The 13469-nt window shown below is 34.0% G+C and overlaps 3 protein-coding genes across 4 annotated transcripts; 2 read left to right on the top strand and 1 right to left on the bottom strand.

The window, feature by feature from the left end:
* The first annotated feature begins 799 nt into the window (after positions 1–799).
* On the top strand, positions 800–4770 carry LOC126655801 (inorganic phosphate transporter 1-4). Of its 2 annotated transcripts, none has more exons than XM_050350106.2 (2): positions 800–1044; positions 2931–4770. In XM_050350106.2, the coding sequence occupies exon 2, from the start codon at positions 2955–2957 to the stop codon at positions 4563–4565; it is 1611 nt and encodes a 536-aa protein (XP_050206063.1). In that variant the 5' UTR covers positions 800–1044; positions 2931–2954; the 3' UTR covers positions 4566–4770. The 2 variants fall into 2 exon arrangements, with proteins under 2 accessions (XP_050206063.1, XP_050206064.1); XM_050350107.2 differs by lacking the exon at positions 800–1044 and adding an exon at positions 2771–2795.
* Positions 4771–7132: 2362 nt separating this feature from the next.
* LOC126657722 (inorganic phosphate transporter 1-4-like) lies at positions 7133–9650 on the top strand. The gene is made up of 2 exons (XM_050352467.2): positions 7133–7245; positions 7854–9650. Exon 2 carries the CDS (start codon positions 7856–7858, stop codon positions 9425–9427), a length of 1572 nt encoding a protein of 523 aa, XP_050208424.1. The 5' UTR covers positions 7133–7245; positions 7854–7855; the 3' UTR covers positions 9428–9650.
* An 883-nt stretch (positions 9651–10533) lies between these two features.
* Positions 10534–12875, bottom strand: LOC126656240 (actin-depolymerizing factor). The gene is made up of 3 exons (XM_050350752.2): positions 12713–12875; positions 11858–12123; positions 10534–10957 (listed from the first exon to the last, which is right to left on the bottom strand). Exons 1-3 carry the CDS (start codon positions 12734–12736, stop codon positions 10807–10809), a joined length of 441 nt encoding a protein of 146 aa, XP_050206709.1. The 5' UTR covers positions 12737–12875; the 3' UTR covers positions 10534–10806.
* Positions 12876–13469: the final 594 nt, after the last annotated feature.

Here is a 13469-nt window from a genome sequence, read left to right as displayed (position 1 = left end):
TTTGCTTGGTTCAATTTTTACATTTTACTTTCCGAGAAGTTGGATGTTTGACTTCCATTTGATTAGGGAAGTAACTTTCCTAGCAAAACCCAAGAAAGTAGAACTTCCCTAACACTTTTGTCAGTTTTTCCTAATTTAACCTTAATTTTTTTCTTTTTTTCTTTTAAAATTCATATAAAACTATTTTTATTTATTTTAAAAAATATACGTATATTATTTTATAATTGTTATTTATAATAAGTAAATATTTTTATTAAATATTTTATATTATGTAAAATTCAAATAAAAAAATATAATTTTTAAATTTTAATGTTTAAAAACTCTCCTAAATAGTACTTGAATCGTAAAATAAGAGATAATAAGCAAAAATTAAATTATTTACTGCTCCATTTTTAAATTAAAATTATTTGTTTAACAATATAAAAATTATCAAAGAACATTTATGTCTTTTAATTAAAAATATAGTATATTATATTAAAATTAATTTTGTACTTTCGGGGAAGTAAAAATTGAAACAAGTAACATTTATTAAACTTCCTGAAAAGTTAACTTCACAGGAACTACACTTTCCGGAAAATTACTTCCCAGCAATTGCTATAAAACGAACCAAGCCATGCCTAGAAAGAAATACTATAATTATCACTAATTATTTTTAAAAAATGTACTAGGATATTTTAATAAAGAGGTCAATAAGCAATAAATTAAGGACCAAAAATTGAAGGTGAGGAGGCCAAGTGTAAAAACGAATCGAGAAATCATGCAGGCAAAGCAGTTGAGTTCATAAAGCGGTGGAATATACTCTCCGAATATTTTTGCGTAGCCTTCTTTTTCTTTTTATTTTATTTGGCGACAGCTTGAGAGTTGACTCGTCGCCTATAAATATCCCAAATAACTCCCTCACCTGTTTTATGCAAACACCACACCTGCACTGCACTCACCATTTTCATTCCATGCCTAGCTTTCTTTCTCTAATTTTCCTTTCCTGAGAAACAAACACAAAAAGGAAAATCCGCCAAGAAAACGAAGTTTTGCTAATTCTAAAAGGTTAGCTTCTTTTTTCTTTCTTTTGTGTTTACAGTTCTTGTATTTTTCTTGTTGTAATTTACAGTTGTTTCATGCAACCGTTGATTCTTGTTAAGAAATGGAGAATTTTTTTGGGTTTTATGAATTTAAAGATTTTAGGGTTTTCACATGCAGATTATATAATCTTTTCTTGATTGATGCATTTTACGAATACTTAATTAATTATGTGTAGTAAGACTGCAGTAAAATAATGCTCGCTTACCCTGATTCTAGGATCTTAACCCTTAAGCTTTTCTTAATTTTTCTATTTTATGCGTTCAATTTCTTAATTCTTTCTTGAAAAAATCATTTAATTGTCAAAATTTTATTTTATTTACTTTTTATTTTTTATATTTTATTTTTACTAAAAAAAATACATCTCTAATATATTCTCTACAATTAAAAAAATAGATATGAAATGAAAAAAAAAGTTTAAAACAAAAAAATTCCTAAAATAGCACATTTTTAAAAATTATACTAACTAATTTTAGATTTGTTTATTTCTTTAAGTGCAAAGGAGAAATAATTTTTATTTCTCTTTCTTTGTATATTTGAGTCCAACTTTTCAGCTGCCAAAACTAGGTATCCTACCCTTGCAAGAATCTGCATCTATATAAATGATAAATTAGACCACTAGTGTCTAAACTTTTTTAAACTTTTCAATTATGATGTTCGAATTTTTATTTCTTTTGTATATATTCAACTTTTTAAAATTGTATTAAAGAGTGATTTTATCCATTTTCAATCATGCCAACAATTATTTCTAAATTTGCTGATGTAAATTTACCATTTTAATTTCATATACCTATAATTGTATGATTCACACACAATCATTATTCTTTTACTAATAATACTTGTTTGATATGTTTGAAAAAAAGTCTGAAACACGGATTTAAAAGGAAAAAAAAATCCAAACATCAGCATCAGCAGAAAATTTAAATAAGTTCGAACATCAATGATACAATTTTCCATAAATAAATAAAATAGGAGGAATCCTTTTAAATTTTCCTTTTAAGAATCCTTTCATGATTTTTTCCTTTTACTCGGTTCAGTGATTTTTTAGTTTTACGGATTTTTTATTTGGAAAGATTGAACCGTGTTTAGGAAGAATCAATCCGAATTGATTTTAATTTTTGGTTGAACCGGCGGTCTGGTTTTTTCTTAAAAAGTAGTGTTTGTGACTAACTGAAAAACTTTTAGAAAGGCAAAATCTCCATGACTAGAGGAAAAGAAGAATAAAAACAAAATAGAAATCCAATAAAATTTCTCTTCTAAAAACAAAAGAAATGGACCACCTATTTCACATTGCCCCTACACCCACAGACAACAAGGTTGCCTACTTACTTTGACTTATATATAATACCAACAAATAAATCACATTCATTTGCATATGTTTATTAATTCATATAAACCCATACACTTCTAAACTAGAAATCCACCATAAATTACTCTATCAATCCTTATCAATTTATTATATTTAAGGGTTTGCGGGTGGTCCACATCCCGGGTTTGATAACGATATTGAGCTTCGGCTCAATATAGTGAGTCCTTGTCACCAAAATATATGTATATATATATCATTAAACTGGTTGAACCATACCGGTTCGGTTTTAAAAATATTTATGTTACTATCACTTTGGTTTTCTTGTAGTTCTAAGTCTTCTAGTAGCAGTGACTTGAAAGCTGAGATAGCCAAGACTTTTCAAATTTTAACAGTGATTTAATAAATTTTGGTGCAGTTTAACTCTTTAGTTGACTAGAAATGTTGTTTCTTTAAAGTCTTGTGGAAATTGGAGTTATGTTCATTCTATAAATTTGTATGAAAAAATTAATCAGATACTTACCAAAGTATATTGTTTATTTTGCAGAGTGAAAAGCTTCTGAATTGAGTCATGGCTAAGGAATTACAGGTTCTGAATGCTCTTGATGTTGCAAAAACACAATGGTACCATTTCACTGCGATTATCATAGCCGGAATGGGATTTTTCACCGATGCATACGACCTGTTTTGCATATCTCTGGTGACGAAATTGCTCGGCCGCATATACTACCATGTTGAAGGTGCAGAAAAGCCTGGAACTTTGCCTCCTAATGTAGCGGCTGCTGTTAATGGTGTAGCATTCTGCGGAACTCTGGCAGGCCAGCTCTTCTTCGGGTGGCTCGGTGACAAGATGGGGAGGAAGAAAGTCTATGGTATGACTCTTATGATTATGGTGATCTGCTCAGTGGCTTCAGGTCTTTCTTTTGGCCACAGTCCTAACTCTGTAATGGCAACTCTTTGCTTCTTCCGGTTCTGGCTCGGTTTTGGCATCGGCGGCGACTATCCACTTTCCGCTACGATCATGTCCGAGTATGCTAACAAGAAAACTAGGGGTGCTTTTATTGCTGCTGTATTTGCTATGCAGGGATTTGGAATTTTAGCAGGAGGTATTTTTGCTATAATTATAGCGTCGGCCTTTAAGGCTGGATTCCCTGCTCCTGCTTACGAGGTTGATGCAATCGCGTCGACTATATCGCAAGCAGATTATGTCTGGCGTATAATTGTGATGATTGGAGCAATCCCTGCTGCACTTACCTACTATTGGAGGATGAAGATGCCTGAAACGGCTCGTTATACCGCCCTTGTCGCCAAGAATGCAAAACAGGCTGCTTCTGATATGTCGAAAGTTCTGCAGGTGGATATTGAGGCAGAAGAGCAAAAGGTGGAGCAGATTTCTCAGGATCAGTCCAACGGATTCGGTTTGTTTTCTAAACAGTTTCTTCACCGCCACGGACTACACTTGCTTGGCACAACATCGACGTGGTTCTTGCTCGACATTGCATTCTACAGCCAAAATCTATTCCAGAAGGACATCTTTAGCGCTGTTGGGTGGATCCCTCCTGCAAAGACCATGAATGCTATTGAAGAGGTTTATAAAATTGCTAGAGCACAGACAATTATCGCTCTATGCAGTACTGTGCCTGGCTACTGGTTTACAGTCGCGTTCATCGACAGAATCGGAAGATTTGCAATCCAATTGATGGGTTTCTTCTTCATGACAGTGTTCATGTTTGCCTTGGCAATTCCATACGATCACTGGACACACAAGGACAACAGAATCGGATTCGTCGTGATGTACTCCTTAACCTTTTTCTTTGCAAACTTCGGACCTAATGCCACCACATTCGTAGTACCAGCCGAAATTTTCCCAGCAAGGTTAAGGTCAACATGCCATGGAATATCAGCAGCATCAGGAAAGCTCGGCGCAATAGTTGGCGCATTCGGATTCTTGTATTTGGCTCAGAACAAAGACAAGGCCTTGGCAGATGCAGGGTACCCTGCAGGCATTGGTATGAAGAATTCACTTATTATATTGGGTGTAGTCAACGGCTTAGGCATGCTGTTCACTTTCTTGGTACCGGAATCGAAAGGAAGGTCTCTCGAAGAGATGTCCGGTGAAAACGAGGACGATAACGAGAACGTGGAGCAAAGCTCAAATCACAACAGGACGGTTCCGGTTTAGATTATAGTCCAGAAGCAAGCAAGTTGGCTAGAATAAATTTGAACTTGTACTAGTCCTCTGCATTTTAAGTTTCAAGAAAAGTTTGTATCTTTTTTATTTTATTTTTCAATATTGTCCTTATTCTATAACTCTACTTCTTTTTTGTACTTAATGTAGTCATATGCTGCTGGAACTTGAGAATATAATAGATGATCATTTTTACTAATTCATTGTTATTGCAATTTCTTAACTTCTGTTGATCATATCATATTAATATTGACCAATCTGAATTCGAGTTACTATATTTTTAATGTTCGAGTAAATTAAAAATTACTCGGGTTTGAATTCGAGACTTCTAATTAATCGTTTTTTCTTTTTTTAGTGCAAAAATGACAAGTGAAAGAAAAATAGTAAGCTCCTGTCAGCCATTGAACATGAAATCTGATGCCAAAATGAAGTTTCTTTAGCTCATTGGGCTTGCTGAAGTTCAGAAATTCAGAGGTGGTAAATGAAACGAATAACAATTAAAGCATTTTAATTTTTTACGCCAGATATAAATGGTTTGAATTAAATGGTCTAGTTTTTTCGGTTCAATTTAAATAAATGAAATTTTTGGTTTGCTTCAATTTGAAATTATAAAAAATTAGTTTTTCAGATCGATTCAATTTGATTCGGTTCGTTGTTCAGATTGATTCGTTTAGGTTATATTTTGCGAAAAATCAAAACTTTTGGTTTGCAACGGTTCAATTTGAAATTATAAGAAATTAGTTTTTCAGTTCGGTCGATTTGTTTCGGTTCGGTTTAGTTCGGGTCAGTCCGGTTTGATTTTGAAAAACTTTAAAGTATTTATTCGATTTTTAATAAGATTAAAATTTTACTTCGGTTCAGTTTAGTTCGATTTGAAATTAAAAAATAATTTTTTATTCAGTTCAGTTTTGAAAAGAATTATAAAATTTTGGTTTTATTCGGTTCAGCTTAATTATAAATTATAAAAAAAATAGTTTTCAGTTCAATTCAATTCCATTTTGAAAATATTAAAAAATTTGGTTCGATTCATTTTAATATTGAATTCGAAAAAGATAACAAATTTTTCGTTTCGGCTGAAAAAGATTTATTCTATAAAATTTTGGTTCATACCAATTCTTTAAAAATAAAATATTAGTTTTTTAAAAAAAAAAAGATGACTACAAATGTTGATTCTTCCAAGTCTTGTGGAAATAAACCGCCCTCGTCACCAAGAATGCAAAACAGGCTGCTTCTGATATGTCGAAAGTTCATGACCGTGTTCATGTTTGCATTCTTCTTTGCCAACTTCGGACCTAAAGTCACCACATTCAGCATGCCTGCCGAGATTTTCCCAGCAAGATGACGGTCTACATGCCATGGAATATCAGCAGCATCAGGAAAGCTCGGGGCGATAGTTGGCGCGTTCGGATTCTTGTATTTGTCTCAGGACAAAGACAAGGCCTTGGCAGATGCAGGCAGGGTACCCTGCAGGCATTGGTATGAAGAATTCACTTCTTATATTGGGTGTAATCAACTTCTTAGGCATGCTGTTCACTTTCTTGGTGCCGGAATCGAATGGAAAATCTTTGGAAGAGATATCAGGCGAGATCAATGATGATATATATGAAGCTGTTGTATTTCTAGTTCTTTAATTTGTACTTATTGTAGTCATATGATGCTCGAACTCGAAAGTATAACAGATGATCATTTTCACTTATTTATACTTTTCTTGAGGTATATAAACATATGTTATGCAATTTATTAGATCTGTCGAAACCAATCATATCAAATTAATATCGACTAATATGAGTTTTAACTAGGCAGTACAACACTTCCTTCAATGTTTTGTTTTGAAAACGTTTCGGATACTTGACATTTCGGACATGAAACTTCATTTTTAACATAGGAAACTCTAAAATAATTTTATATCACTGTCCGTATTCAAGTGTTCTGTTTCTATGTCCATCCTACTTAGGGTTTGAGTAACTACATTAAGAGATGAATTAAAATTATTCGGAGTTCGAATTCGACAACTCCGACTAAGAGAAAACTTGTAAACTTCCTGTCAACCATTGAACATGAAATATAATACCAAAATGGAGAGTTTTAGCATATTTGGACGTACTGAATTTCCAAAATTCAGAGGTGGTAAATGAAAACAACTAACCAACAAAACTATTTCATTTTCTTACACCAAAGATGAATGGTTGAATCAATACGGACTCTAAAATTTTCAATACACATCTATTTTTAGTTTATTTCCAAAATAGTTGCCAACTTTTGTTTGACCAAGTACTCAAACAAATAGAGTTCGAAAACAATGCATATACAGTTCAGATACGGTTAACAAACCTGAAAACATTAAATACATTTAATAAACCATAATATAAATAAGGAAATGGTAAAAATAGAATTTTTTTTTACTGAATCAGATTATACCAAGGAATGTACTATGAGAAGAAGAGGTGTACGTTTTGTTACGATACAGTAAAGATTTGCTGGTGAGAAAATAGCGGTGATCAGCACCAAAAAAGCAGGGAATTCTGAGAATATACCCTTCTTGTTTATGATAGTTTTTGGTATATAAATATCAGAATTTTTCATTTCACCTGACTCACCACCATTTGGTCTTTGACTCAATCTGCCTCTCGTTCTTTTGCCATATCTCTCCCCAGATTTTAAGAGACATTTTGAGGTAATGTATGATCTCACCATGCATAGCTTTCTTTTTTTAAATTGCTTTTTAGATTAAATATGGTATGTTTTTTGTTTTTTGAGGGTTAAACAGGGTGTTTTGATTCGTTTTGTTCGTATTATTTGGTTTTGATTTGAAGTTTTTTGAATTGAAAATGGTGTCTTTTTGTTTTTGAGACTTGAAAATGGTGCCGTTTTTTGTTTTTGAGATTTAAAAATGGTGTCTATTTGTTTTTTTTAGGGTAGGTAGCACGAATAGTTCATTCCATAATCCCTGGACTTGTCACGAAATTTCATTTTTTACATAGAAAGCATTAAAATAATATTGTTTTTCCTTATCTGTGTTCGTGTTATCTCTTGAGACTGAAAAGATGGTGTCTTTTTGTATTTGAGACTTGAAAAATGGGGTCTTGATTCCTTTTGTTCCTATTATTTGGTTTTGTTATGAAGTTTTTTGAATTAAAAATGGTTTTGTTTTTTGTTTTTTGTTTTTTGAGACTTAAAAATGGTGTCTTTTTGTTTTTGAGTCTGAAAAGATGGTGTCTTTTTGTATTTAGACTTGAAAAAAAAAATGGTGTATTGATTTGGTATTTTTGGTGTATTTTGCAGATATGGCGAACGATCAATTACAAGTGCTTAATGCACTTGATGTAGCAAAAACTCAATTGTACCATTTCACTGCAATTGTGATTGCTGGAATGGGTTTTTTCACTGATGCATACGATCTTTTCTGCGTATCTCTCGTAACTAAATTGCTTGGTCGTATTTATTATCATGTTGATGGTTCGTCGAAGCCTGGATCGTTGCCACCTAATGTTGCAGCAGCTGTTAACGGTGTTGCATTCGTCGGAACTCTATCGGGCCAGCTATTTTTCGGTTGGCTCGGTGATAAAATGGGCAGGAAAAGGGTTTATGGAATGACCCTTATGCTTATGGTGATCTGCTCGGTGGCTTCGGGTCTTTCTTTTGGGAATTCTCCAAAATCTGTATTGGCAACTCTTTGTTTCTTCAGATTCTGGCTTGGATTTGGCATTGGTGGTGATTACCCCCTTTCTGCAACGATCATGTCGGAATACGCCAATAAAAAGACTCGTGGCGCCTTCATTGCCGCAGTTTTTGCTATGCAAGGGTTTGGCATTTTAATCGGAGGAATATTTGCTATCTTCATATCAGCTGTATTTGAGGCTAAGTTCAGTGCTCCTGCCTATGAAGTTGATCCTATTGGTTCAACGGTCCCTCAGGCGGATTACGTCTGGCGGATTATCGTTATGTTCGGCGCATTGCCGGCTGCATTGACTTATTATTGGCGTATGAAGATGCCTGAGACAGCCCGTTACACTGCTCTTGTTGCCAAGAATGCAGCGCAGGCAGCTAGTGATATGTCAAAAGTTCTGCAGGTTGATATCGAGGCAGAACCGCATAAGGTTGAGAAGTTGAATCAGAAATCAAGCAACTCATTCGGGTTGTTTTCGAAAGCCTTTCTTCGTCGACATGGACTTCACTTACTCGGAACAACAACGACATGGTTCTTGCTTGACATTGCATTTTACAGTCAGAATCTATTCCAAAAGGATATATTCAGCGCGATCGGATGGATTCCTCCAGCCAAGACTATGAATGCTGTTCAAGAAGTTTACAAAATTGCAAGAGCACAAACACTTATTGCCCTATGCAGTACCGTTCCGGGATACTGGTTTACCGTAGCGTTGATCGACTTAATGGGACGATTTGCCATCCAGCTTATGGGATTTTTCTTCATGACCGTGTTCATGTTCGCTTTGGCGCTTCCATACAATCACTGGACTCACAAGGACAACAGAATAGGATTTGTGGTTATGTATTCATTCACATTCTTCTTTGCCAACTTCGGACCTAACGCAACCACATTCGTCGTACCAGCCGAGATTTTCCCAGCTAGGTTAAGGTCAACCTGCCACGGAATATCAGCAGCAGCGGGAAAACTCGGGGCGATAGTTGGTGCATTCGGATTCTTGTATTTGGCTCAGAATCAGGACCCGGCAAAGGCGGACGCAGGGTACCCTCCAGGCATTGGTGTGAGGAACTCATTGATTGTGTTGGGAGTAGTGAATTTCTTAGGAATGTGTCTGACTTTCTTGGTGCCGGAATCGAAGGGAAAATCTTTGGAGGAGATGTCTGGTGAAAATGAGGAAGATAATGAGTAAACAACTGGCAATGGAATCAGAGGTTTTGGGTCGTCAGGTTTAATTTAATTTTCAAGTAGTAGCATGAATTTTTGTATATGAAGACTATTTATTTTAGTTTGATTTCTTGTCATCTGATGCATAATCCAATGGCATCAGAATTTCATTTTTCCTTTTAGTCAAGTCTTCTATCGTCTCTAATGTAACTGTTTTTTTGTTCTAATCTATTGGTGTTGTCGAATAATTCACGATCAAATTATTAGGTGAATCTCCATTAACAATTTATTATTACTTCAAAAAAATTCTGCATGCAAATGTAGAATGAATTTGTAACTTTGACTTTAAAAAATAATTGAAGATAAATTCTAAACCTTTGATCATAGAAGAATAATTCACCTTAAATTCAAACAATTAAATAAAGCTTCAGTGATCTTTTCATATTTAATACTAATGTTTAAAGAAATTTCTTGGCCAGAATTACAACCAGCGAGCAATGCAATGCAATATGCAAAGGATTAAGTGACCGATGTCTCTGATTAAGGAGCTCCTCCGGGATACAGTTAAATACGCTACAATGCGTTAACAAAACGATAAACAGTTCGACTCAACTGCAAGGATAGCAACAAATAAATATGGTGAAACTACTGAAAAGTAATCTGCTATCTTTCGATTTATCTAGGATCAACGGATAATCGAGTTTCTCGCTCTTCAGGAAGTAATGCATTGGCATTTAAAAAATCATGGGAGAGTTATAAACTTAGGCAATTGTTCTTTAGTTCAAAGTTGGAATCTCTGTCAAGATATTTAAATATATATAACGTTACCTCAAACTATGATTTTCAATAATGTCGGTACACAAAACAACAAAAGCTCATAGTCTAATCCAGAAGGCAAAGCCTGAATTTTCTCAAATGCTGTAATCCTTATCCAAATTTTATCTTTGAGAGAAAAAAAAAACCAATGATTTTAGTATATCATGTCAAACAAATAAATACTTCGTATATCCTAGTTTCCAAGGTAAAAGTTGATCTCAAAAATGTTCACTAACCAACATCTCAGTACTTTTTTTTTAATCTCTGTGCAATTGGAAGAACAAAAATTAAGATGGACAGGAAGAAATAGAAGTATAGAAGAGAAAAGAAAAGAGCATAAATTGCAAATTTGTATGGTAACATATTAAAGATACAAGCACCAAATACCAAACTTCTTTTTCATTTGATCAACACCAAATACTAAATACAGCTTCTTCTCATCGATCTCTCTCGCTAGTTTAGTTATTCAAGGAACATGCAAGATAAGGATTCTGCAAGCAGCTGCTTAATGGCAGAGGCATAGTTGATAATTGCAAAGCCATAGCAGAATCTTGTCTGGGGAAGAAACTTTTGCATCACAGCGATGGCTTAATTTGCACGTTCTCGGATCACTTCGAGATCCATTTCTGTAGGGTCAGTAGCCTGAATCTCGTAGTGGATACCATTCAGCTCCCGTCTGAACCTGTCTTTAGATGTGGCGTATAGCATCTTGGCACGGATTCTAGAAGTTGAAGGCGACCTGAGATGTATCGGTGAAAGTAATAATATAGAAATGTGATTGTCTATTCTTAAAAAGAAATAGAAATGAGATTGTATTGCAGATGCAAAATTTAGATGTAGATGTCATAATGCAGAAACAATGATCATATAGGCTCATAGCTTGATCCCTCATGGATGCAGGAGCCGAGAAATACAGCAGACTACCATTGATCCAAGGCTCTCGACGGTAATACAAGGTGTGGCAGTCAAAAAATTCACTGAAAGCACTGATCTTACAGTGTTTTAATGCTTCAATGTACAACAGCATACACAAGAAAACATTTATAATTAACAAATAAAGATCTTAAAAGTTAATTTTTTGTATATTCTCCTTCTAGGTAATCAGTGACTGCATCAAGAGTCGAGATTCATGCCATGTTCGGTTTAGAGGTTGCCAGACGTTGGTAGCTGATCAAACGATGACATACAAAAACTCCAAAATGAAGCTGTTGACTTTCATCTAATAGATCAAATGACTCCTGACAGCAACAAAACCAGCCGAATCAAAAAGACAGATGCTTGAACATCAAAATCTTAAAAGACTAGAATGAGTGATCAACCACAATTAAGGCCACACAGCAAGAAAATTCTAAAACATTGACAAAAACAGCAACTCGAACCTACAGAGTGCAAACACTGTCGTTGCTTAACTAATCAATCCATCATCCTAGTGAATAAATATCATAGTCTAAATAAAACCAATGATTTAGTCTCCGACTGTCGAATTATCAAAAAGAACACTTTGCACAAATCATCTATACACTCATTGTAATGACACACAAGCTAGCCATGATTATAAACATGCATATCGATCAGCAACAGAAATGAAAAATCCAATATCAAAATGCAAAATTGAAGAGAATCAAAAGCAGAATCTAACCATGCAATGAAAAAGATTTTGCTCTTTTGACAATTCTCTGAAGTAACAAAATCGAAGTCATAAACAGCATATCGACAGTCATTCTCCGGTAAAGACGCAGCGAAATCCTCGTAACTCTCAGCAGGGCCACCAGTCTTCTCTACCACAACCTCCTTCTTCTTCTCATCAATTTTAAACACCACATAGCGATGAACCTTCTTTCTCTGCAGTTCCAAGAATGAATTTAAGCTCTGATCCGAAACACCCATCCCTGATGTTGCATTAGGCTGAAAATTCAACACAAACATCAATTATTCATTCAGATTTACAACTAAAACACAGGAAACTCATATTCTGCCCCCACGGGTATGGTCTAGTGGTCTAAAGACTCGGCGATCTGAGCGCCAGGGTCCTGGGTTCAAACCCCGGCCGCGCCCAGGACTAGACTGCTGGCCGTTATAGCCCGGATTTACAAGGTATTTGGGCTTGCGGGCAGTCCACATCCCACGATTTAACAGTGATCCTGGCCTACGGGTCCGGTCAGTATGATCAGAAATAGGATTGCATGCAACAAAAGATTTTTCACTTCAAAAAAATCACGAACATCAAATATTTTTGCAATCTTGAATTATGAGTTGATTTATAACAGAAACACAAAATCAAGAACTGGGTATCTAATTCATTGAAAACCCAGTAATTTTCTTGCCGTTTCAGCTTAAATTAACACAAGATTCGTAAATAAACCCCAAAAGATACAGCTTTTCAAAGAGCAAACAAAAACCTAAAAATCAACAGAATCAACAAAGATCACAACTTTGCAGCTGAAGAACTAAAATCAAGAGCACCCATGAAAAGAAAAAAAGAGAGAATTATTACCCGAGATAATCCCCTGAAAGACATGGCAAGCGAAAGAATTAGAACCAAAACAAAGAGTAACGAAGAATGGTAAGGTGATCGTTTGAATTAAAGAAGGATAAGCAAAATGGGGAAGTTATATTAGAGAAAGGAGTGGCCAAGTTTTGGACGTAAAGGGCAACAAAACAAGAGAAACAAATAAAAGGAAATTTTTCGAAAAAATTAAAAGAATTTTAGAAATGAGAAAGAATATAATATGGACAAAAATGGATGAATATTAAATGCTTTGACACCAAAAAGAAATAATATTGATGTATCATCTATCAATGAACTATAACTTAAATGTATAAACTTGAACAAATAATTCTTCTTACAAATGTTTTTTTTTCTCTAATTATATAAAAAAATTGATGTGGTTTTCTTATTCTTTATTGAGTGATATGAGAAATTTTGATAATTTTTTTCACCTATGAAGATAAAATAAAATATAATACTCTAAATAGATCTTATTTTTATAAATAAAATTTATTAAATTATTTCAATGTATAATTCAACAAATTTAAATAACTGGATAAAAAGATTGTTTGTAATTAAAAATTGTCAGTAGTTCAATTTCGACTTTTTTATGTAATATCTCAAACTTTTAAAATCTTCTAATTTACTCCAATTTTTTATTTTTAGTTTCAATTATATTTATTTTTTCAAATCGAAGATAAAATATTCAAATTTATATTAATATATGTCAGATAATCTAATAAGTCCTTAATATTTTTAAAAA

This window comes from Mercurialis annua, linkage group LG7 (genome assembly GCF_937616625.2).
Source record: "Mercurialis annua linkage group LG7, ddMerAnnu1.2, whole genome shotgun sequence".
NCBI lineage: Eukaryota > Viridiplantae > Streptophyta > Magnoliopsida > Malpighiales > Euphorbiaceae > Mercurialis > Mercurialis annua.
Note: the sequence above shows the minus strand (reverse complement) of the source record. Positions and strands in the feature narration are given on the sequence as shown.

What these genes read in the sequence shown, in the direction of transcription:
- LOC126655801 (XM_050350106.2), top strand. Translation starts at nt 2,955, where the DNA reads ATGGCTAAGGAATTACAGGTTCTGAATGCTCTTGATGTTGCAAAAACA.
- LOC126657722 (XM_050352467.2), top strand. Translation starts at nt 7,856, where the DNA reads ATGGCGAACGATCAATTACAAGTGCTTAATGCACTTGATGTAGCAAAA.
- LOC126656240 (XM_050350752.2), bottom strand. Translation starts at nt 12,736, where the DNA reads ATGTCTTTCAGGGGATTATCTCGG. An exon ending in CTTTCAGGGGATTATCTCGG is followed by an intron (nt 12,124 to 12,712) that starts GTAATAATTCTC and finishes TTGAATTTTCAG; the next exon opens with CCTAATGCAACATCAGGGAT. An exon ending in AAAATCTTTTTCATTGCATG is followed by an intron (nt 10,958 to 11,857) that starts GTTAGATTCTGC and finishes GATACATCTCAG; the next exon opens with GTCGCCTTCAACTTCTAGAA.